The sequence below is a fragment of the Biomphalaria glabrata genome, chromosome 10 (assembly GCF_947242115.1).
Source record: "Biomphalaria glabrata chromosome 10, xgBioGlab47.1, whole genome shotgun sequence".
NCBI lineage: Eukaryota > Metazoa > Mollusca > Gastropoda > Planorbidae > Biomphalaria > Biomphalaria glabrata.
In genome coordinates this window covers 29,741,173-29,765,037 of record NC_074720.1, presented here as the reverse complement: position 1 = coordinate 29,765,037, position 23,865 = coordinate 29,741,173, and the positions used below count along the sequence as shown (strand labels likewise).

The window sequence follows — 23,865 nt, the reverse complement described above, 5'->3', positions numbered from 1 at the left end:
AAATGGAGACACAAACAACGAAACTTCTTGCTCGTATGAAACGAAGTCACGAAAAAGGTCATTGAAAGCATCTAATAAAGATTGTAGGTGTAAGACATATTTACCAAATGTTGCAGCCGTATTTAATCTTTTTAGTTCCTGACACGTTGAGAAGTGAACAAGATTTTCTCTTGAAGTTTGGTTTATCCACAGGCGTAACTTTGCTTGAAAGCACTTCACATCACCACACGCAGTTGTGACAATTCTGTCTTTACTTTGAAGTTTCACATTCAAGTCTTGCAGGTGACCAGTGAGATCAACTGCTAATGCCAAATCCCGAACCCAGTCGTCAGTATGGAAATGTTCAACAGGTTCACCTTTCATGTTCAGAAACAATACAATTTCCTCACGCAGTGCAAACAATCTCTTCAATACTTTATGACAGGAGATCCAGCGGCTTATTTATGATGTGATTATAAACAATTAAATAATAATTAAAAAGTTACCAACTCAACACTTCAGAAATGATTTGTTTTACAAACTCTGATCATTAAAGAAAACTGAATACGTTCAACGAAGTTAATGTTTACGTTTTACCTTGTTTGTTATTGTTTTATTGTATGTTTGTTTCATTAAATATTTTACCTAAAAATTAGTGGTGACTGTTAAACGCTTAAAAATTTAACATTATTTTAATAATTCTTGATGTGGCCAAGCGGGCAGCATGCAAAGTGACGGCGGGCCGCATGCGGCCAGCGAATACAATGTTTGACATTGCCTGCACTACAGGCTAGATACGCCACTAAAACTACTATCGCTAGTTAACTTATAACCTTATCAGTGGATGATTCCGTGCTGTAATCTTTTTATGTCAGATAAAAGTTGGTTTACACAATTATTTTTTTTTTGAGTTTTAAACTTCTTGAAAAGCATGATTGTAGGGCCTAATAAGTTAATAATAAGTTCTATTGACTGAAATTGCATCAATTATTTTAAATCGATCATAACTCTACACGATTGTGTTAGTTAACGGTACTCTCCTGGTCTTCAGATTTGTAGGCGTCTGCTATACACTTTATCAAAGAAACACATAATTTTAAGTATAAATTTTGTAGCGACACTTCAGAAATTAATATATACGAGTTCATGATTTTTTTTTGATTTTTTTTTTTATTTTTGGAATCAATAATTCTTTTGTAGGATAGACCTTTGTTTCAAAGAAATAATAGTTTAATTAAATTCTGTTCAGAAATTTTTTTTATCATAGTTTGTAAGTAGCTCTAAATTAACAAGATATATCTCTAAAAAACTGTCCCTGTAGTTCAAGACTATTGTTTATTTCTTTTCTCATAAAAGTATTTTGTCGCCTGATCGCATAAACGATTGTAAAGATTGTAAAAGTACGTGCTATATGTCTATTATTACACATTTAGATTATGATAATCTGCATTTGATAATAAAGTAACACTTTCAGACCTAGCGAGGCTTAATGATGTAAATGGTCTTTTTGTTTTCCACAGTTAATGAGGTTGTACTGTGCCAGGAGGCCTACCTATCAGAACTGAAAGGACTCGGAGACCTAGTGAGCCTAAATGATGTAAAGGTCTCTTTGTTTTCCACAGTTAATGAGGTTGTACTGTGCCAGGAGGCCTACCTATCAGAACTGAAAGGACTCGGAGACCTAGTGAGCCTAAATGATGTAAAGGTCTCTTTGTTTTCCACAGTTAATGAGGTTGTACTGTGCCAGGAGGCCTACCTATCAGAACTGAAAGGACTCGGAGACCTAGTGAGCCTAAATGATGTAAATGGTCTTTTTGTTTTCCACAGTTAATGAGGTTGTACTGTGCCAGGAGGCCTACCTATCAGAACTGAAAGGACTAGGAGACTTAGCGAGGCTAAAGGTCTCTTTGTTTTCCAAGGTTAATGAGGTTTTACTAATCCTGGAGGCCTACCTATCAGAACTGATGGGACTCGAGACCTAGTGTGCCTAAATGATGTAAAGATCTCTTTGTTTTCCACAGTTAATGAGGTTGTACTGTGCCAGGAGGCCTACCTATCAGAACTGATGGGACTCGGAAACGTGCAAAAAAATAAAATTCCGAAATTCAAATTCCAGTCTTCACTGAGATTCGAAACCTGAAACCTCTTTGTTTGGAAGTTAAGCGCTGTATCACTCAGCCACCTCGCCCTTAATTTAGCCTGCATTTAGCCTCGGGGAGTTTTCAAAAATATATCATTGTGAATAATGTTGACTTGTTAACATAACGCGGGAAGCGCGGTAGTTGAGTGGTAAAGCGCTTGGCTTCCTGGTTCGAATCCTGGATTTTAAATTTCGGGATCTTTAGGGCGTCTCTGAGTCCACCCAGCTCTATTAGGTACATGTCATTTGGTTGGCGAAAAGATAATACGGCTGGTCGTTGTGCTGGCTACATGAGATCGTCATTAACCGTGGGCCACAGAAACAGATGACCCTTACATCATCTATCCTATAGAGCACCTGGTCTGAAAGGGGAACTTTACTTTTTTAATGCAATTTTTAGAGAAATCTCATTCGGTAATAGAAAAAAAAAACAACATCAAGTTTTTTTTGAAACATTTAAACAAAGTTCAAAAGGTGAAAGGTTAGGTCAAAACTTGAATGTGACGTCAACGTTTGCTTTAAATTATGATGAGTGGTCCCTGGGAAAAAAAGAAAAGAAAAAACATTTAAAAAATAGAGAACATTCAAATCATAAAACACCTATTTTGTATTACTTCATCATTGTTTAAATTTTAGGATCATCTAATTATAAATACAACCTCCAGTCACCCACTTGTAGGGACGTGTAACTCGTGCACCATCACCACCATGTAATAGAGCCAATTGCCCGGTGTTGATGTATAAAAAAGAGTATATGACAAAAGCTCTGTGCTAAATTACAAAAATCAAAACTAATAAAGATTTTTTTTTAATATTACACGTAAGACTAGCGGACGACTATGATAGATTGACTGATGGACTGGCTGATGGACTGACTGACTAACTTACTTAAAATGTATCTGCTTGCTTTATCAGTTTCCAAAATTTTCTCTTTTTTTGTCCTATCCAATCAAAATGTTTGAGCTTTGACCTCTTAATTTGTTTTGACCAATTAGAGATGCTTGACGACTTGTTTTAACGCATTAAAGATTTGTCTGAATCTAGACTAGGCCGCGTGCTTCATTGACGTTCCCTTAATGTTAGGGGTGGGGGGGGGGTAGACCACAAGTGGTCACGTGTGAACGACCATGAGAACACGAAGTTTGGATGGTAGGCCTCAAGCAGACGTCTAAAATACAAATCACCTTCATGCTGTGTCACAGTGATCTCTTCTAAGAGCATGAACTAATGTAAATAAACATTTAGATCAGTATGACAATCGATATAATAAGCTACGTCTGTTTCTAAGAGTGCAATTCTATAAAGTGTTTAAAAAAAAAAAAAGATTCTATACCTTAAAACAAAATAGTTTTTTTTAACACTTCCTTTATTACACCTGTTACATCAAAAAGCAAAACTACTTAGTTTTTTTTTCCGCTATGTATGAAAATCTCAAATAGGGTGTGACCAGCAAAGCGACTAAACATTTCATTGCTCTTTATAAGCTAGCTCTAAGCCTACACTGGTCTACAAGAAAAACACAATCGATTGGCAATTTTCATACATGGCGGCTAATCCATAATTAGGTGTATCCGGTGTGTAGAATACGGAAGTACATGTATTGATACGCGAACTAGTGGAATAAACCATCTACACATTTTTGTGTACTTTTCTGAACAGTAGAATTTTGTTGGCGTTTTTCTATAGGTTTCATTGTATCCTCACCACATTTCTTTATATAGCTTTATACTCTTTTTCTCTCTAAATGTATTTCATTGCTTAAACAGATTATTGTGATTATAGTATGAACATCTCCAATAACTAAATAATAACAAAACGCATCAACTTGAGACTATCACACGTTGTTACGTGAAGGAGGCTGGTTCCTTTCAGTTCTTGATTGGATTTCATTTACAAACTGTAGTAGAAACGTGTATTAAACTACATAATAACTTTTGCAGCAATTCCATCCATGCTAAAGATGTTTGTATCACTAAAACTAATTTGACATAGCAAATGATGAGGGGTATGCAATGTGAATAGGTCCAATAGAGTAAAAGCATCAAATTGAATTGGTTTTAACTCTCCGCCACCACAACTTTATTAACTGTTTATTAACACAAACACATAAAATAAGCAAAATATAAAAATACAGTTTTCAACAATAGGCTTATCTAAGGGGTAGAACCACAAAATCATTGCAAAATATCTCCCTTTTTCTAAATAAAACAAAATTAATTGAAATTGATTAATAATGAATTGGTTTTTTTTTAATTGATTCGTGTATTGTCATCGACTAAGAATAAAAGTGCGAAATTTCAATTTGATACGAGTATGCGTGTGTGAGAAATAACGTGTACAAAATTTGTACCAGACAGACAGTCGGAGTGAGGGAATTTAAGATTTGACTTGCAGTCTTCAATATACATCATTAGACTGTTCGTCTTGCTGGTAAGTAGACGCTAGTAAAAAAAGTGTAAAACTTCTGTGAGCGTGTGTTTGTTCTGTTCAAACTCACATCATCTACACACATTGGACAACATCCACCAGGTGGCAGTTCGTAGTTTTTGCACCCAGGAATACTGCTGCACTCAATCATTTCACAAGTTACTTCCCCTGAGTTCTGACATTTGCAGTACTTGCATCGAGTGGGCACATAGCCTTGACCAGCCTTCGAGAGAAGAAAAACTAGGATTAGTTTCATGCATTGAATGACGTAACGTGTTTGTTACACTTCTGATAAAAATATGTTTAAACCATAGACATAAATAAATATAGACTGGAAAAAGGAAGTAACTTCATGTAACTTGAAAACATGTATATCTATTGTATTCGGATTTCCGAATTATGAAAAATTGCATGATCTTCACGCTGAGAGAGTTAAAAAAAAATACTAGTGAAAAGATTGTAATACTTATATAGGTTATGGCTGAAATAGATAGGAATACTTAACTTTTATACTGCTCATAAATGCTGTATAATAAAGTACACAAAATTGTAAGTCACAAATTTTCGTTTAATAAAACTCTTTAATCGGCCAGTCTATATTTATTTATGTCTATGGTTTAAACTAAAATTTAAAAACAAAATGAAGATCTAATCAATACATAAAGATTTTGTAAATTATTATTACAAAGCTTATATCAACTCACCCTGTCTGGTCAAGAGTTCGAACATATTTGTCTCCCATTTCCCACTCTCGGATGAAGTTGTAACTTTGCACAATTATTTATTGTCCCTGACAAGGCATGAATCACTAAAAAATATTAACCAATTTAATTAATTAATTATTGATAATTTATTATTTTGTTTGGTATTTAACAAGGGAAAAAAATCGTATTTGACAGTTGTGGTGGTATAAGTTGGATTAGTCCCCTTGAGGAGGCTTGAGCCCCTGAGTTCGAATTGAAGTCGTACAACTTTTTAAATATTCATAGAACTAAGTGATCACGGCAACATTCACTCAGATTACACCCACCCCTCTTTTCCCAACAGGTCCAGACATGACATAGGCATGAGAAAGCTAAAAACATGAAATAGCGCTAAACAAAACAATTGGTAAGTACATTTGTACAAAAGCTCCTTCTTCCCTTGTGCTATTAGAGCATGGAACGGGTTGCCAGAGCTAACCATGAAAACCAGTGACTTGGCAGAATTTAGGTCATTGGTTAATATGCATGACTAAATGCATGACGCGTAGTACGTAATTGTTGAAATGATTACAAATACTCCAGTCCTTATATTCTACAACCCTGACAAGAAACTTGAAATACAAGTGGACAGTAGTCAACATGGACTTGGAGCTGTACTAATGCAAGAAGGACAACCAATAGAATTTGCCTCTAGAGCATTGACACCAACTGAAAAACGGTGGGCTCAGATTGAAAAAGAACTACTTGCTGTAGTTTTTGGACTAGAAAGATTTAATCAATATACATTTGGAAGACATGTAATAATAATAAATGATCATAAGCCACTTGCAAACATCTTAAGGAAGCCTCTAAACCAGGCTCCAAGAAGATTACAAAACTTGATGTTGAGGAGCAATCGTTATGATTTCTCATTTCAGTGGGTAGAAGGAAACAGTTTACACATTGCTGACACATTATCACGACTTTGCAATCAAGAGGAGAAGCAAGATGAAGTTTTTAACATATGCCAGACACAAGTTGTGGACATACCGGATCCATTATTAGAAAGAATAAAACAAGAAACAGACTTAGATGACACATTAAGTAAATTATCAAAGCAAATTATAAATGGATGGCCTCAAAGAAAACAAAATTTAGACAACAGGGTAAAACCATATTTTGATTTTGCTGATATTTTGGGACTTAGTAAGAGTAATTTTGAAAGGAGAAAGGGTAGTCATACCTTTCAGTATGCGTCAAGAAATGAAGCAAAACCTGCACACAGCACACATTGCATATGATGGAATGATGAGGAGGGCCCGACAGACGATATTCTGGCCAGGCATGGCTGATGAAATAAAACAGATGGCAGAGACATGCACTGCTTGTCAAGAAAGGAAACCTATGAACCAGAGAGAAACACTTATACAACATGATGAAGGAAATGTACCATAAGAAAAATTTGGAGCTGACCTGATGGAAGTGGATGGAAGACAATATCTAATTACTGTTGACTATTACTCTAATTTTATTGAGTATGATTATCTTTCAACAACAACATCACAAGATGTGATTAGAAAATTAAAAGGACAATTTGCTCGTTTTGGTGCTCCAAAAATGTTAATAACAGATGGCGGTCCACAATTTAGTTCAAATGAGTTTTTGAGATTCACAAGACGATGGAACATCAATCACATCAGATCAGATCCTGGTTATCCGAGACGAATGGGAAGGCGGAAGCTGCTGTAAAGATAATGAAGAATTTAATACTGAAAACTAAACATAATGGTGATGATCCATATGAAGCTTTACTGGAACTCAGAAATACACCTCGGCAATGTACTGGATTTAGCCCAGCTGAAATGTGCACCAAAAGAAGTCCTCGGACATTGATTCCCAGCACTTCAAAGTGTTTAAGTGAACATGTTGTAGCTGAGAAGAAAGAGAATTACAAACGACAAGTAAAAAGACAATATGATAAGCAAGCTCGGGATTTACCAAAACTCCATCTAGGGCAAACTATTTATTACCAAAACCCAGGTCAAACAGGATGGTATCCGGGAACAATCAGGGAACAACCATCACCAAGATCTTATAAGATCAAGGGAGATAATGGAGGATTCTACATACGCAACAGATATCATATTAGGCCAAGGAAAACGATTTTGAAAGACACTGATGTCTATGATGGGAATGTCTTGGATGATGATGATGATAAGGGGAGGCCAGATTTTTCTGGTAACCGTTCTCAACATGCAGCACAGTCTGGAGTAGTTTCTCATGTACCAGACAATAATTGTGATAGAAATATGCCAGCAAGAACTAGCACTCGAGAAACAAATAGACCTGTGTGGCATAGGGATTATGATATGGACTAAGAATTTTTATGACAATATTAATATGCATATTAATGTGTCACACTCTCAATTGAACTTTATTTTTATTTTAAGTTGTTACAATATTTATAAAATAAGATGAGTTATTAATGTTTGTTATTTTAATTGCTAATATTTCTGATATGTATTTTGTTAGCTATAGAAAGGGAAGGATGTTGATGTGTGTTTTATATAGGTTGCACCAATCGGTGTTTGGGAGTAACATCCCTTGTAACTGTTGTTGTCAACCAATATGGCGTTAGATTAAACAGCTGATTTCATTGTCTTATAAGTTATATCCAGAGTCTTGTTATTATTCGTTCATAATAATCAACAGTAATCATCTTCTTGTTTGAAGTAGCGTCTGTATTATATAAGATAAGAAGAAGATAACAACATCGCACAGGTTTATTATTGTTATTCTAGATCTAATACAAATTGAATCACAAGACTGATCCAAACTAATTAATACAATTACACTTAATATAATCTTTTTTTTTTCTAAAGTATTTTCTGTTTTTCTTGCTTCCTTGTTCTTTTTGTTAGAGGGCAGGGTGTAAGGTGCTGGAACTTGCTGGTCGAATTCTCTTTGGGGTTTGGTTTTCCCATTTTTTGAGTAAGAAAGACTTTTCTAATGTAGTTATAGTTTCGATATTCGCGATCCTTGTGTGGGATGTTAGTGCATGAGTGTGTAGTCTTTATTTTCTATAAAGGGAAGGGGGGTCTGGGGCTAGAGTTTTAACGTTTGTTGTTTTGCCTTCTCAACGATCTGATAAATGTGGTGGGTCAGTGTTGTGAATGACAGTATATACTGGAAAGTGAATTAGCTTCCACCAAGACGGGCTCGTGAAACCAATAGGCTGGGATTGGTTCATTACAGTAGTTTTTGATATTATCAGCATTTGTTGAATGATATCTCCACCAGTGGCGTCACTTGCGTCGGTGTCACCCGTGCGGTAAGCTCGGGGTGTCACCCCCCCCCCCAGGAAAAATTAATCTTACCCTTAAAACAAACATCTTTCTTTATTTTGAACGAAAAAAAACTGTAAGCTAATTAATAAATTGTTTATACTCGAAAAATGGTTTTCAATTCTAATTTAAAATGTCGTTGTTTTTCACATTTTATCAAATTTTCTTCTTCTTTCTCATTTTTATGCTGGAGTGTTCAGATGAGATGAACTGCTCAGTGGTTTCCAAATCAGGGAGCTCTCCATATAGTTTTCTTTGTATTGGGGTGTTTTGGGGCCAGTCTCTTGTTCGGCCTCTTGGTAAAGAGAGCATTCCTGGAGGAAATGGTCAGCATTATCTGGTGACACTCTACACGGGCAGATCTCACCGGTTCCAATTTTGAGCTTCCGGTACATATGTTGCCCCACTCCGCTGCGTCCGGTCCCGAGTCGAAAGACCAGACACTGATCCTGTCAGGATAGCCCATAAGAGGCATCATCTTTATTGTGATTCGGATGGGAGCTTATCAAATGTTATTGTATAAATTAAAAATGTACTATCATAGAATTGAGAAACCTTGAGTTGAACATATTTTTTACTAGAGTAAAGAGCTCTTTAAGGAAAAAGTCTTAAATTACACTAGTGTTTCTCAGCTGCTTCTGAAAAGTCAAATCAAGCACTGAACAGGTTTACGTCCTGCGAAACTTCGTAAAAAAAAAAAGCCTAGAATACCAACAAAGGACAAAAATTCAGTTTTGTAGATTTAAAAATAAAAGTTTGATAGCGTCCATCGGAATTACTCTGGAAAATAGCAAGAGAGTAAGGCATCTTGCAACAATTTGTCCAGATTCAGCGACATGTCTAAAGCAAATCAAGCTGTTGTCTCACAACAGAAGGTGAAATTCTTCAACATCGATACGGATATGAGATTAGCGTGTATCTTATCCCCATTTCTCTCTTGTAGCCATTGACGGTGTCATTAAACAGCTGCATTCGGATTCCCATGGCGTAAACCAAACCGAGTTGAATTTTGCAGGCAACATAGCATTACTTTGAAATGCAATTAAATGTATACACGAGATGACCGATAAAGACGCCCTCAAAGTTATACATATAGGGTACATGTTACCCAGTTCCCGATCAACATTGGTCATACAGATCTTGAACAAATAGTAAAGTTAATATATTTAGGCAGTGTTATCTCAAGTGATGGAGATATATATCATGGTGTTGCATGTCGGATTGGAAAGCAGGAGCCGTCTTTCAATAAGTACGGCCTATCTGAACGAACAAATCAATTCGCTTGGATATTACAATCCACCTACTCAATAAAATCCTTGTCCCAACAGCCATCTACGCTTCGAGTCATGGAAGTTTAAAAAGAGGCTGAGTAATGATGGCTGAGAAGGATCCTACAAATCCTCCCGAGATAATTTTACCAATAGAGAAATATTTTCGCACACAGACATTCGCTGTCTAAGGGAAGTGGCGATTGAACGTCAATTGACATTTGTGAGACATATCATTAGACAAGACGAAACACTTTACTAAAGTCAGACGTAACATGAAAGCCGAAAAGAGGAAATAAAAAACATCGCCGTCCACGTCTAACCTGGAGTCGCACCTTTGTAGAAGTCCTGAATTTCGTGGGCACCTGCTGAGAAGTGGTTGTGAAAGTCGCCTTTGACTGATTTCCGTGGAGAAAGATTGCGGCCTTGTGCGTCAAATGGCGTGTGAGAGACTTACGCCTGTGTGTTTTTCAACACATTGCAGCAAAATATGTTACGTTCACCACTCATCTGGTCAGATGTTTAGGGGAGTGCCTTAAATTCACTCAAAGTTGTCCGGGACAAAGCCCCGGGCGCCAAGCGTTTTCTACATTTCTGAGCTTCAGAAACTCTTTCTCCTGGCGTCTACAACACATACCGGTAATAAAGTCAAATAAATTTAAATTAAGAAGAGTGGGTGTCACCCGGTGTAGCCCGCACCCCCCGCACCTGCCTAGTGACGCCACTAATCTCCACATCTCGAACAAGACTAAAATAAGAATCTTCAACTCGAATGTCAAGGCGGTCCTGCTGTATGGTTCTGAAACATGGAGAACAACTCTAGCAACCCCAACAAAAGTACAGACCTTCATCAACAGATGTCTAAGAAATATCTTTACAATACACTGGTATGACAAAATAGAAAAACACCAAACTGTGGGGTTAGAGTGGAACCCCCAGGGCACAAGACGCAGAGGAAGACCAAAAAGAACATGGCGACGCAGTGTGCTAAATGGAAAGAGCTGGTAAACCATTAAAAAACTAGCAAGAGACTGTGGAGAGTGGCGTGTTTTTACTGAGGCCCTATGTTCCATGAGGAACGCAAAGGAAAGATGATGATGATGAATTGGCTTCCACGATGACGGGCTCTTGAAACCGATATGTTTGGATTGGTTCATTACAGTTGTTGTCGTTATTAGCAGCATTTATTGAATGATATTGTATCACCACTAATCACCAGTATATCAAATAATTATTGATATCACCAATGTTTGTATCATTTGATTTGTATTATCATTATTATCATCCCAATCCCCAGCCACATGAGAAGGCACAAAACCCCAGTGCAAAGCCCTCAGCCCCCTGGATGACAAAGTGGTCATCATCGAACCACGATGGACGAACTATACCATCCCATTATTACATTAAAGTATTCATCACATTGTTTATAAATATATCAGCGAATTATTCGTTTATTCCCTATTCCCTCGTTACTTGTCAAGGGGCCCGGAAAAACAAAACAAGGCTTACAAAATCAGTCCTACAATGTCCTACAATGTCCTAAATGAAACTCTTTGGATTAAATGAGCACGCTAATGCACTCCTCCTTCGGGTTGAATGAAAGACACTAGAAATGGAGTTTTTGCAAAGAATTTAATGATGAGTGATTCGCACACATACAAAATTCGTCGAATGAATGTTTTACCTGCATGGGGAGACCATCCGAGGACATACAAGTATATTGAATTGTCCCACCATAAACCAAACATAACACCAAGGGGGCTAAGACATGAAATTGTAATAGAGTATTCATTTCCTTATCCACAATCACATGTCTTGCTAATCGGGCTAATCGTCACAAAATCTCGATTTTTCTTTTTTTTTTTTTTTTTGGTCATTCTGTGCTGTGTAAATGTTATCTACTGTGTTGTTTATTGGCTGAGGCAGAAGAACTCGGTTTAAAATCTAAGGTCATCGTCTATAACAGGGGTCTCAAACACGTGGCCCGCGGGCCACAAACAATTTTGAGTGGCCCGCTGCCACGTCCGCGAATTCGAAAAAATTAGATAAAATTTACAATGACCACATATAAGCCGTGAAATGATATACAACTGCACAAATCAGTAAATGAGGTGTGTCTACTGCAAGCGAAGATTCTGTGAAGGCAAGCTTTGTTGTTAGCGAGATGATAGCAAAGGCATCACGACCATTCACTGAAGGCCAGTTTGTAAAAGAGTGTATGCTACAGGCGTGTGCAATTATCTGCCCCGAGAAAAAGAAATTCTTCGAAGGCATAAGTTTGTCTGCGAACACAGTTGCAAGCTGGATCACCGAGTCAGCGACAAATGTTCAACAGCAACTGATTGCCGCTGCAAAAGACTTTGTAGCTGTGATGTTGCTAGTTCAGGCTGTCTTGAAGTCAACCAATTACTCTGCAATCGTTTGCAGAGTAATTGGTTGACTTCAAGACAGCCTGAACTAGCAACATCACAGTGGCGACCCCCGACGCCCGAAGTCCGAACATCGTACCGGACCTCGAAGCAGAACGTTTACTCAGGTGAGGGTCGTGCACTCGAAGATATAAGATTTCATCGGAGTACGGCTGAACACAGCAGTATCGCAGAGTGACTTTGTTCTAGATCTACATGCAGTCGTCGCCTGTTTGATCGCACGTTCAACGAGCCGTTAACTCAGGGTGACCTTCGTCAGGACAGTAATCATCGTAACGTCTGGTCTACTTAACCAGTATATTATCAAAGCCTGATCTTCATATGCTGAATCGACCTACAACCAGAGAAACCGTTCGTTCATAACGGGTGAGAGATCGTTAGTGAACCTGTTGGACATATTTTTTCTTCGTCATAGGAGCCACATCGAGTATCAAGTTTTACCTCGTCAGTTTCGAGAAGGACAGTTTGCCCGCTGTCAGAAGTATTGTGAGTACTACAAGTTTGGTAGCTAACTAAATCGAAATCGCTCTGTCGTCTTACCCTTGGAGAGATTCTTGTGGAGCAGTTTGCTCATTGAACCGGTTGCTTGCCACGTTTATAACGGTCACTGTGTTTAACCTTTGGAAGGTTAGTGAAGTAATCTTTATCATTACTGAACATTGATATATCTAGTATTCGTCGGTCTAGACCATACCTAGACTTGTTAGCAGTGAAGTTGTGGAAACAGCTACATCCACTTAATTTCGTTGAAAACCGTTAATCGTATAACGGAACGTCGTCGGAGGTGACCTTGGTTTCACCTAGTCTACATTGGACAGTTTGGTCTAGTGAAGCAACGTACAACAGCAAACTTCGTCGTACTACCAGAGTAGCAGCAGAAGCAGTGAACTATTTTAGAGAACCGTTATTCGTCAGCCCAGATCAAGTCATCGTCAAGAAAGTCGTTATTCGTCAGCCCAGATCAAGTCATCGTCAAGAAAGCCGTTATTCGTCAGCCCAGATCAAGTCATCGTCAAGAAATTCGTTATTCGTCAGTCGTCCAGATCAAGTTGCCGTCAAGAGACTGTTATTTGTCAGTAGTCATCTACACAAGTCAAGTCATCGCCAGAAGAACCGTTAACATATTCGTCAGTAACTGTGTACACAAAGTCGTCGGAACTACACATACGGTCATCAACAGTCGTCAAAGAAACTGGAACATTTTGCTGTGGCATATCAGGACATCTGTGGCATTACGTGGGATACTGGTAGCACCGGAGAACAGAGTCAGAACTGGAAGAGAGGCAGTGGAATTTGTTGTGATCTAGCATATTCGGGAGTCCGAACAAAGGGATCTTTCTTATCAAAAGCTAAGTGCCATTTTTCTTATTAGTATATGTTTAGATTGCCCTTAGAAATAGATTTTGTCTAAATTTGGTACGTTAGCCTGAGTAAAATCAGGTGGTGCGCCTTAAAACCCGTCGGGGTAGAAGACGTAATTTAGATGAAAAGCTATATTATACGTTTAGGATTGTAATTTGTTTTGTTTGTGTAAACGTCATATCCGTTGTTGCCTGGTTACTTCGTGACGTTATCATTGTGTGCCATATTGTCATATCCCAACCCATAGCGATAGTCTCATTTTAATTATTTCATTTGTTTATATTATTTTAAATTATTTATTTTTATTAATTTAATTAGATCTGTATTTTTTTTCACTTAATGATAGAAAGTGCGGGTAGGATTCTTTCATTGTGAATCAGACTAAAATAATTTTAGTTTGAGCGGTTAAAATCAATTATGATTTTGCCATGAGAATAATGCCGAAACTGGCTATGTAGTCAAACACTATCGTCTGGCTAAATTTAGATCTGCAAATTGTTGTACATCTCTTTGGTACAATTTAATTATCTAGACTCTACTTTGAAATATTATTAAGTTGAAGATGAATGAAGGTAGTACATTCTAGATATATATATCTTGTTGAAGATATATTTGACACTGTATACACATATTTGTTTCGCATGGTGAAATAGAACCATAATCTACTCTAGATCTAGACTCTAGACAGTCTTTGAATTTACTCTAAACACTTCACTGTGACTTCAGTCATACCAGATTTTGAAATTGATCATAGTTATTCATACTAGATCTAAAAGTCATAGTGCTCTTGATAACTATAGATCTAAATGGTAATATTATACATACTATAATATACTAGATTTAAATTTGTGTGTAATACTGGACCTAATATACAGATTTGAATATAACCATAATAACTCAGACTAGATTTATACATTTACTAAATCTATAGATAGAGACATATCATTTAAAATTTGTATAAAAGTGTGGAAAAACTTAAATATAAAATAAGTTTAAAGTATAGCCATAACTAATATAGGCCAAGTAAAAATATATATAAAATATAAAACACAATGGCTACATCATCATATGTGGACCTTAAGGAGGTTAAGGAAACAGCTATGCAGGATGGAAAGGCCATGGAGTTAAAAGGAAAGGACTTAGCAGCTTATGTACAGCAAGTTGTGAAGGAGGAAACAGAACGTCAAAGACAAGAGATAGAAAGACAAGAAGAACGTCAAAGACAAGAGATAGAAAGACAAGAAGAACGTCAAAGACAAGAGATAGAGAGACAAGATAGGATCAGAAAGGAAGAATATGAGAAGCAAAAAGAGGACCGAGAACATGAAGCTAAAATGGAGAAGATGAGATTGGATGCAGCACAAGCCAGAGCCCAAACTGAACAAGGAAATAACACTAATAACTCAAATAATTATACCACTCAAAGAGACAACCCTAATTCACAAACATGGCTAAAGAGAAAAATACAAAGTTTTGATGAACAGAAGGATGACATTGGTGATTTTCTGAAAAGATATGAGGCAAAAATGTCTACATTTAATATGCCTGAAGAGGAATGGTCTGAAATACTGATAGACTTTGTTCATGGTCAAGCTCTAACAATATGTCAAAATCATGACCATCATATTGATGATAGCTATCAGGTTTTAAAAAGAGAATTATTGAATGCATATGGTCATAATGCTACAACTTTTAGAAAGAAATATTTTGACAATATACCATCATTAGGAATAGAACCCCAAACCACCATTAATATGGAAAAGGATTTCTTCAATAAGTGGGTAAAATTAGAAAAAGTGAATAACTCTTATGAAGGATTAAAAAATTTTATTCTAGTGGACAACTTTGTAAATAAATGTGATCCTCAATTACAATCTTTTATTAGAGAAAGAAACCCAAAAACTATAGATGAAATAACAGAGATAATGAGAGTATACAAAAATGCCTATCCAAATAAACCATTTTCTGATAGGGATAAGAGCAAAGTAGATTTAATAGGATACACCAAAGAAAATGTTGATAGAAGTAGAAATAGAAACAGATCAAATAGTGGAAATAGAAAATATAGTGAAATAATCTGTTTTAAATGTCAAGGAAAAGGTCATATAGCAGCTAACTGTAGAAGAGGGAATAGTAGGTCTGGAAGTAGAAATAGATACAATGAACAAAATAACAGTAGATATAGGAGTAGAGATAGGAATGACAGGGGAAATTATAGAAATAGGAGTTACAGTAGGGAATACAAAAATAAAGGTACAGATAGGATATATTTCATGGAAGGAAATAGGAACAATTTTGCAGTGTACCCAGGGTTTGTAGATAGAATTCCGGTGGAATTAATCAGGGATTCAGGTTGTAACACCTTGGCAGTAAAAACTAAATTTGTCAAACCTCATTGGTATAAAGGGTTTACTAGGAAAGTAGAATTAGCAGATGGCACTGTAAGGGAATTTAAAGCTATAAGGGTATACATTGAAACCCCATTTTTCACTGGTTATTGTGATGGCATTGCAATACCAGAAATGAGATATGATATGTTAGTAGGAAACATAAAAGGAGTTAAAGAATGTTCAAGAAAAGAATTAGAAGACTGGCAAAACAAATACAAAAACATAAGACAAAATCATGAAAACATAGAAACACAAAATATAACAAGTATGATAATAACAAGATCAATGGATAAAAAAGATGAGAAACAGGAAAATACAATAAATGTAATAAGTAATGATAAAGAAAAAGAAACCAGTAATGTAATACAAATAGAAAATACAGATGTTAAGGAAAGAGAGATAGAAAATGAAACACAAAATAGTCTTGAAACACAAATATTTCAAAGTGAAAAAGAAACAACACCCACATTTGCATTAGAACAAATGAATGACAATATTATTGGGAAAATTTATTCGAGAATATCAGATAAAAACAATAATAATCCAATGGAGAAATTTTGCATAGAGAATAAAATATTGTTTAGACAAACAAGTAATGATAATAAGAAAATAAAACAACTTGTCTTACCACAGAAATATTGGAAAGATGTTTTAATCATGACACATGATAATAATTTAGCAGCACATAGGGGAGTAAAGAAATGTTATAGGAATTTGTCAAAACAAGTATTTTGGCCCAAAATGAAAGCAACAATCAACAAATACATAAACTCATGTGACATATGTCAAAAGAGATCGAACAAAAGTCTAGTGAATAAAGCACCTATTCAAGAAATGGATGAACCTACAGCACCATTTCAGAAAGTATCTATTGATTTAATAGGTCCTTTAATTCAAACTGAAAATAATAACAAATACATTCTAACAGTAATAGACATGTTTAGTAGATACCCAGAGGCAATCCCATTATCAAATACAAGTGCAGAAAATATCATTAATGCCATAACTCAAAAAGTAATTACAAGACATGGTATACCTAAAATTATATTGAGTGATCAGGGATCTCAGTTTAAGTCAGAACAATTTAAGAAATGGACTAAACAATACAATATACAACACATATACTCTTCGGTTTACCACCCGGAGAGTAACGGTTTATGTGAACGATATGGTGGATCATTAAAAAGATCACTAACAAAGATAATTCAGAATAATCAGAACAAGTGGGATCATTACATTAACTATGTACTATTTGCTCATAGAAACAACATCCATGAAGCAACACAATTTTCACCATATGAAATAATACATGGAAGAAAACCCAGAGATGAATTAGATGTTTTTAAAGAAAATCTAATAGACAATGAGAATAAATTAAATAATGACAGTGAAACAACAATTACAACAGAATTGAAAGAAATATGGACTCAAGCATATAACAACAATAAGAAATACAAACAAAGTGCTCATGAGAATATAAATAAGAAAAGACAATTGAAAACACTAGAAGTAGGAAACAATGTATTAATATTAATAAATGACCTGAAAAATAAAATTGGTAAACAATGGAAAGGTCCATTTAAGGTGATAAAACAAATTAGTGATGTGAATTATCAAATTGAAATAAATGGGAAAATTAAAACATATCACATAAATAATTTGAAACTGTATCATGATAGAGAAGATGAGTTGATACAAAACATTCAGGAGAAAATAGAAAATACATTTTCAGAAAGAGAAGAATGCTTGATGATAATAACAAATGAAAATCATAATGAAAATGATATTAAGGAAATACCTGTAATAGAAACAAAAGAGAATCAAACTTGGCAAAAGATTAATCTTAATAATCTAACTAAGGAAAAGTCAAAAGACATAACTAAAATAATACAGGAATACAAAGAAATTTTTTCCAGCATACCAGGAAAAACAAATATTATTAAACATGACATTAAAGTAACAGACACAAAACCTATCAAGCTTAAGCCATATAGAATACCGCTACATTTACAAGACAAAGTAAAGAAAGAAATAGACAATTTACTAGAATCAGGTATAATTGAGCCATCAACATCTCCTTATGCTTCACCAATTGTGATAGCCAAAAAGAAGAATGGAGATATAAGGTTATGTATTGATTATAGGAAACTTAACAACATCACAGAATTTGACCCATATCCAATGCCAAATATAGAGGATATTTTACATAAATTAAATGGAGCAAAATTTTTTACTAAATTAGATTTAACTAAAGGTTATTGGCAAATACCTTTAACAGAAAATGCAAAACCTTACACAGCATTTGTAACACCATATGGTATTTTTCAATGGAATTATATGAGTTTTGGATTAGTAAATGCACCTGCCACATTTAATAGAATGATGAACATGATAATTGGAAACAAAGAAAATGTTATTTGCTATTTGGATGACATATGTATTTTTAATAATAGTTGGGAGGAACATTTGATAGATGTAAAAGAAGTGTTCAAAATAATAAAAGAAAGTGGACTTACAATTCAAGCAGAAAAAGTAGAAATAGGATTGGAGGAAATAATTTTCTTAGGACATAAAGTAAATAACAACATGATTAGCCCTATTGAAGATAACATAAAGAAAGTACTTAATATTGAAATACCTACAACAAAAAGACAAATTAAAAGCATATTGGGAATAGTAAATTATTACAGAAAGTTTATAAAAAACTTAGCAGAAATAGTGAATCCACTAAATGACTTACTTAAAAAAGGAAAACCTCAAAAAGTAGTTTGTAATGAGGAATGTGTGAAAGCTATTGACAGAATTAAAGATGTTTTTAGTCATGAACTAATATTAAGACTACCTGATAAAGACAAAATATTTTATGTCACAACTGATGCATCTGGTAATGCTATTGGTGGTTGTTTAATGCAGAACTATGATAACTTACATCCTATATTATATGTAAGCAGAAAATTATCAGAGGCAGAGAAAAAATATAGTGTCATTGAAAGAGAAGCCTTAGCTGTAATATGGGTAATTACTAAGCTAGAGAGCTATTTAATAGGAAGGAAATTCATATTATTAACTGATCATAAACCTATTCAGTATATACAGCAAAAGAGCATGAAAAACAGTCGTGTTTATAGATGGTTCTTAGCACTACAGGAATATAAATTTGAAGTGAAAGCTATTAGTGGATCTGTGAATATTGTAGCTGATCTATTGTCTAGAATGACATTGAAGTGAAACAATTTTGTAAATAAACTATGATTATATTGAGTATGTAATATATATTAATATATTGACACCATTTATATGTTATGGAAAAGGGAGATAAGTAAATTTGATGTTAAGCATTTAAAAGTAAGTATGGATATTTTTTTTATGTGAATCATTTCATATATCATTGACGAAAGTTAGTTCTATGGAAAAGGGTGAGTATAAAAGAAAAATGGACAAAAGCGTATAAAAGGGTGGTAAGAAAAAAAAATTTATTGAATGTGTAAATAAAGTTTGTAATTGTTTTTTGAAATATTGTATTTTATCAGATTACTGCCAGTGAAGAACATTTGAGATGTGTAGGACATGCCCATAAGATGCCACATTTTCCTCCATGATGAACTGTGTACCAATGAAGATGATTCTGGAATGTTATGAACTGTTATGAACATTGACATGAATATGAGGAACTGTCAAGATGAAGATGTCAAGATGAAGATGTCAAGATTTTATGTTTGTGGTCTTCCCCTTAAATTGAAAATGCCCTTGTAAGACTTGACAGTAGTGGAAAAATATTGACATATTTTTTTTTCAAGGGGGGGAGGAATCTGTTAGACACCTTATTTATATAGGTTAGTTATTTTAGTTATTTAGCGACGCACCATAGTAGACGCATATTGAACGGGACTAGTGACGTTTGGGATATGTTGGGTTAGAGACCGGAAAATCAGTTAGCGTTAGAACATTCCAGGGTAACGACGTGTTTAGTGACAGAGACTTCTACTGTGGCCTTTTATCATAATAAATATATATTAACTTGTTCATCATCGTTGACTACATCTCTTCACCTGTTACAATCGATGTGCCAGTTCTTGTTTGTGTTGTTGGTCAACTACACGTAATACACCCGAACAATTACACCCAAACGATTGCAGAGTAATTGGTTGACTTCAAGACAGCCTGAACTAGCAACATCACATAGCATATTCCATTGCACTGGACGAGTCTACTAGTGTAACAGACACCGCATACTGTGTCGTATTCATTCGTGGGGTCGACGAAAACTTGAACATTGTTGAAGAGCTATTGGACTTACTACCCATGAAAGGAACGACGACTGGATGCGACGTGTTTTCAAGAACTGGAAGCTTGTATTGACATGTGTGTGGGCTACCGTGGGAATAACTTGTATCAGTGGCTACGGACGGTGCATAAGCAATGTGTTCAGAGAAGGTTGGTGTTGTTGGATTAATGGTAGAGAAACGGTATCAGCTCAGCTTGGCGGGACATTTTGCAGCCATACATTGCAGTCTGCACCAAGAAGCACTCTGTGGCAAAAGTCTACAAATGAAGAACGTGAAGGATGTTGTCGTGAAGACGGTGAACTTCATACGTGCACGGGGTCTCAACCACAGACAGTTTGTCATTTCTAGCTGATTTAGAAACGGAAGTCAGATGGTTGAGTCGTGGAAAAGTGCTGCAGAGATTTTTTGAACTGAGACGGGAAATAGCAGCTCAGCTCAGTGACCCAATGTTTTGTCGGATCTTGCTTTTCTTACTGACATCACGCAACATCTCAATGCACTCAATTCACAACTACAGGGCACAAAGCAGCTGATTACCGTGATGTTTGACCGCATCCAATCATTCAGATGCAAGCTGACTTTGTGGGCCACTCAGCTGGCATATGGAAACCTGGCTCATTTGTCTTTTCTACAGAACATTACGGTTGAACCACAGCGCCTGAAAGACTACGTAGACATCCTCTCCAGAATACTGGAAGATTTTGAACACCGCTTTCAGCAATCCACTGCTCTTGAACCACAGTTTTTCCTTGTTTCCACTCCGTTCGCAGTTGAAGTGAAAAACTTTCCAGAGGAAGTCCAGATGGAACTACTGGACCTGCAGTGTGACATTGTTCTGAAGCAAAAATACGCTGATGTTGGTGTTCCAGATTTCTACCAGTTTCTTCCCAGAGAGAAGTTTCCAAACTTATTCTGCACAGATGCTAGAATTCTAGCGATGTTTGGGAGTACGTACGTTTGCGAACAGTTTTTTTTCCAGAATGAAGATTAACAAAACAACATTACGATCAAGACTGACTGATGAGCATCTAAGAGCAACCTTGCGGCTTGCCACTACACGCGACTTCAGGCCTAACGTCGATGGTCTGGTCTCTGCCAAGCGCTCTCAGTTGAGTGGACAGAAACATGAGTGACGAGCCATCTGCAGTAGGCCTAGTAATTATAGTGTTTTTTTTTTTTTTTTTTTGGGGGGGGGACTACAGTTTCTGCTTTTTTATTAGTGACAGCGACAACGTCAACTTATTTTAGTAAACTAAACTGCCTGTGCATGTAATAAACTGCACTAAATGTAATTAATAATTATAACAACTTTATTTTAGCATTTTACTGCAGTGACAGTAGTGTTCGTAAAAAAAACATTCTCTTTTTGTGGTGTGGCCCGCTGAATGGTTGTTACTTTCCACTGTGGCCCACATGCTGATATGAGTTTGAGACCCCTGGTCTATACAATTGTAAATCAAGAAAGGAAATGTGTAACATGGTTGGAAGGTGAGACCAGTTCAAATCTTCTAATATATGCTCTTTATATTTTTGAATCATGGGTAGCAAAGAAGAGTCAAAAGGTAAACCCTCGTTGAGTTGCCTCATTTTAATGCAAACAAAAATCTATTTATTTCTTAATAATAATTCTTCTTTTTAAAAATACCAGTCCAGTCCACGACTATGCTTCAAACCCCAAACCCCACAGCTTATGTTTCACATTCCACACTAGTCTACGTTTAGCAACTCACAACAGTCTACGCTTCGCAATGCACACTAGTCTACGTTTGACACCCAACAAAGTCTATGTGATAAGATCTCCGTCATAGGACAGTCCCAAGCCCGGCTGAGAAAGGAGGAGGGCTGGGCGTAGGGTAGCGTTTACAGTACAATATCCTGCTACTCTTTTATTAAAAAATATCAAATCTGCTACTCACCGCTCTGTTTTAATGTAGCCCAGTGATTGTAAACAAATCAATATGTGAAATGTTTTATTTGGGGTAGGGTTAAACTTTATAAATATTTGCTTTAGTTTCCCCCCCCCCCCTTTAAGTCTGTGACTCGTAAATTTACTTTATTAATGGGTTCCGGCAACTGGCAGAAAAAAAAATGCTAGGTTTCAGAGGCGTACCTAACAATCTGCTGGTGGTGAGGGACCCTTTCTACATTTATTTTAGTATTTTGTTCTCTAAATAAAAGAAATATCCATTTGGTTTTATTAACTGTAACGTCTGTAATGGTTTATTTGACTCCTTTTGGAAACGGCAATAGCCTATGTTTAGATTTATCTTTTTAATGTTATTGGGCTTAATGGGTTGTTGTTGTTTTTTATTTAGTCATCATCTAAATGCTTCCTCCGATTGAGAGGCCCATCACTTTCCTCAGTATCTATTAAGTTCCAATGCCCATGAAAATCTACACTTTGCTCATACATGAACAAACACAAACTACACATATGGAATTTGTTAACTAGTTTTTCTTTAATTTTTTTTAAATGGAGGGACTTAACCTCGAATCTCTTTTGGCTACGCCCATGGAGTGTAGCGGGCATTACCTTTGCTTTTTTTTAATAGGATGGGGGTTTCTATTGTTTAAACTCCCTTGATTACAATTATGGAATTAGGTGACCCCTTGGCAACGCTTGAGCAAGTGATGGTTTGACATAAAATAAAACAATAAAGATCTTATGAAATGCAGAAGCTACTTCCATAAAATACGTTGATTACTTCCTACGCATGTTACTAGGTCAACATTTTGAACTCTCCCTAAACTAGGTCAATCTAGTCCTGCATGATGATCAATGACTTATATTTTGCCAAGTCATTGGTTTTCCTTAGTGACTCAAGCAACCCATTCCATGCTCTAATAGCACAAGGGAAGAAGGAGCATTAGTACAAATTTGTACTAGCATATGGAACGAGGAATGTGCCTTTATCTTTGTGTCTTTCAGAGTATTTTATTAGGTTTTGTTTTTGCATTTGAAGATTATGGTTTAGTGTTTTATGTTATTGCTGCTTTACTTTTAAGTTTTCAATCCGAAAAGGTTTCTAAATTTAGTGATTTTACTAAAGATGTTACTCTAGTCAAATGTTTGTAAAATGTTTTACATGTTTCGGATGTTCCTTCAGAGTTGAAGATAGTTTACTTCCTAGTCCAAACCTCCCGCAGGACGACGGGGGATGGGAGCGGCCAGGGTTTGAACCCTCGACCGTCGATAAATCCGAACGACAGTCCAGCACGCAAACCGCACGAATATTCGTTGTTGTTTTTTTTATGAATCTCACTGCAAAACAAAACATGTATTATAGTCGTAAAGTGTGTAATCCTGTTTTCAAGCTGACAGAATCATGGAACAGCTCCTCAACACTTGCAAATATCCAAACAGCATTAATAAACAGACAATATGTTTCTAACACTGAATAGGTATAAAACATTTCTGCTAATTTAAGTTAACAGTAGTTGTAATAAAGACTTCTCTTGTTAGACAGTCGAATTTCTTTTGATGAGTTTGTATATTACAATATATATCTACCTCATAATGTGCGAAATTTGTTATTAAACAAAATGAAAACGTTTCA

General features: G+C 35.9%; 3 protein-coding genes across 4 annotated transcripts in view; 2 read left to right on the top strand and 1 right to left on the bottom strand.

Moving 5' to 3' along the window:
* Positions 1 to 23,865, top strand: part of LOC106054434 (protein kinase C and casein kinase substrate in neurons protein 3-like) — a 228,999-nt gene that overhangs the window by 61,652 nt on the left and 143,482 nt on the right. The gene's annotated exons all lie outside the window — the stretch shown is intronic.
* LOC106054437 (von Willebrand factor C domain-containing protein 2-like) lies at positions 2,542 to 11,695 on the bottom strand. The gene is made up of 3 exons (XM_056044771.1): positions 11,526 to 11,695; positions 4,617 to 4,769; positions 2,542 to 2,658 (listed from the first exon to the last, which is right to left on the bottom strand). Exons 1-3 carry the CDS (start codon positions 11,631 to 11,633, stop codon positions 2,638 to 2,640), a joined length of 282 nt encoding a protein of 93 aa, XP_055900746.1. The 5' UTR covers positions 11,634 to 11,695; the 3' UTR covers positions 2,542 to 2,637.
* LOC129928793 (uncharacterized) lies at positions 6,666 to 23,710 on the top strand. Of its 2 annotated transcripts, none has more exons than XM_056044767.1 (2): positions 6,666 to 8,010; positions 23,624 to 23,710. In XM_056044767.1, the coding sequence occupies exon 1, from the start codon at positions 6,909 to 6,911 to the stop codon at positions 7,605 to 7,607; it is 699 nt and encodes a 232-aa protein (XP_055900742.1). In that variant the 5' UTR covers positions 6,666 to 6,908; the 3' UTR covers positions 7,608 to 8,010; positions 23,624 to 23,710. The 2 variants fall into 2 exon arrangements, with proteins under 2 accessions (XP_055900742.1, XP_055900741.1); XM_056044766.1 differs by lacking the exon at positions 23,624 to 23,710 and adding an exon at positions 21,628 to 21,807.

Coding starts and splice junctions, on each gene's coding strand:
- LOC129928793 (XM_056044767.1), top strand. CDS start 6,909: ATGGAACATCAATCACATCAGATCAGATCCTGGTTATCCGAGACGAAT.
- LOC106054437 (XM_056044771.1), bottom strand. CDS start 11,633: ATGAATACTCTATTACAATTTCATGTCTTAGCCCCCTTGGTGTTATGT. Junction 4,770..11,525: donor CGGATGGTCTCCCCATGCAG/GTAAAACATTCA, acceptor CTTCTCTCGAAG/GCTGGTCAAGGCTATGTGCC. Junction 2,659..4,616: donor GTCCAATGTGTGTAGATGAT/GTGAGTTTGAAC, acceptor TTTTTTTCCCAG/GGACCACTCATCATAATTTA.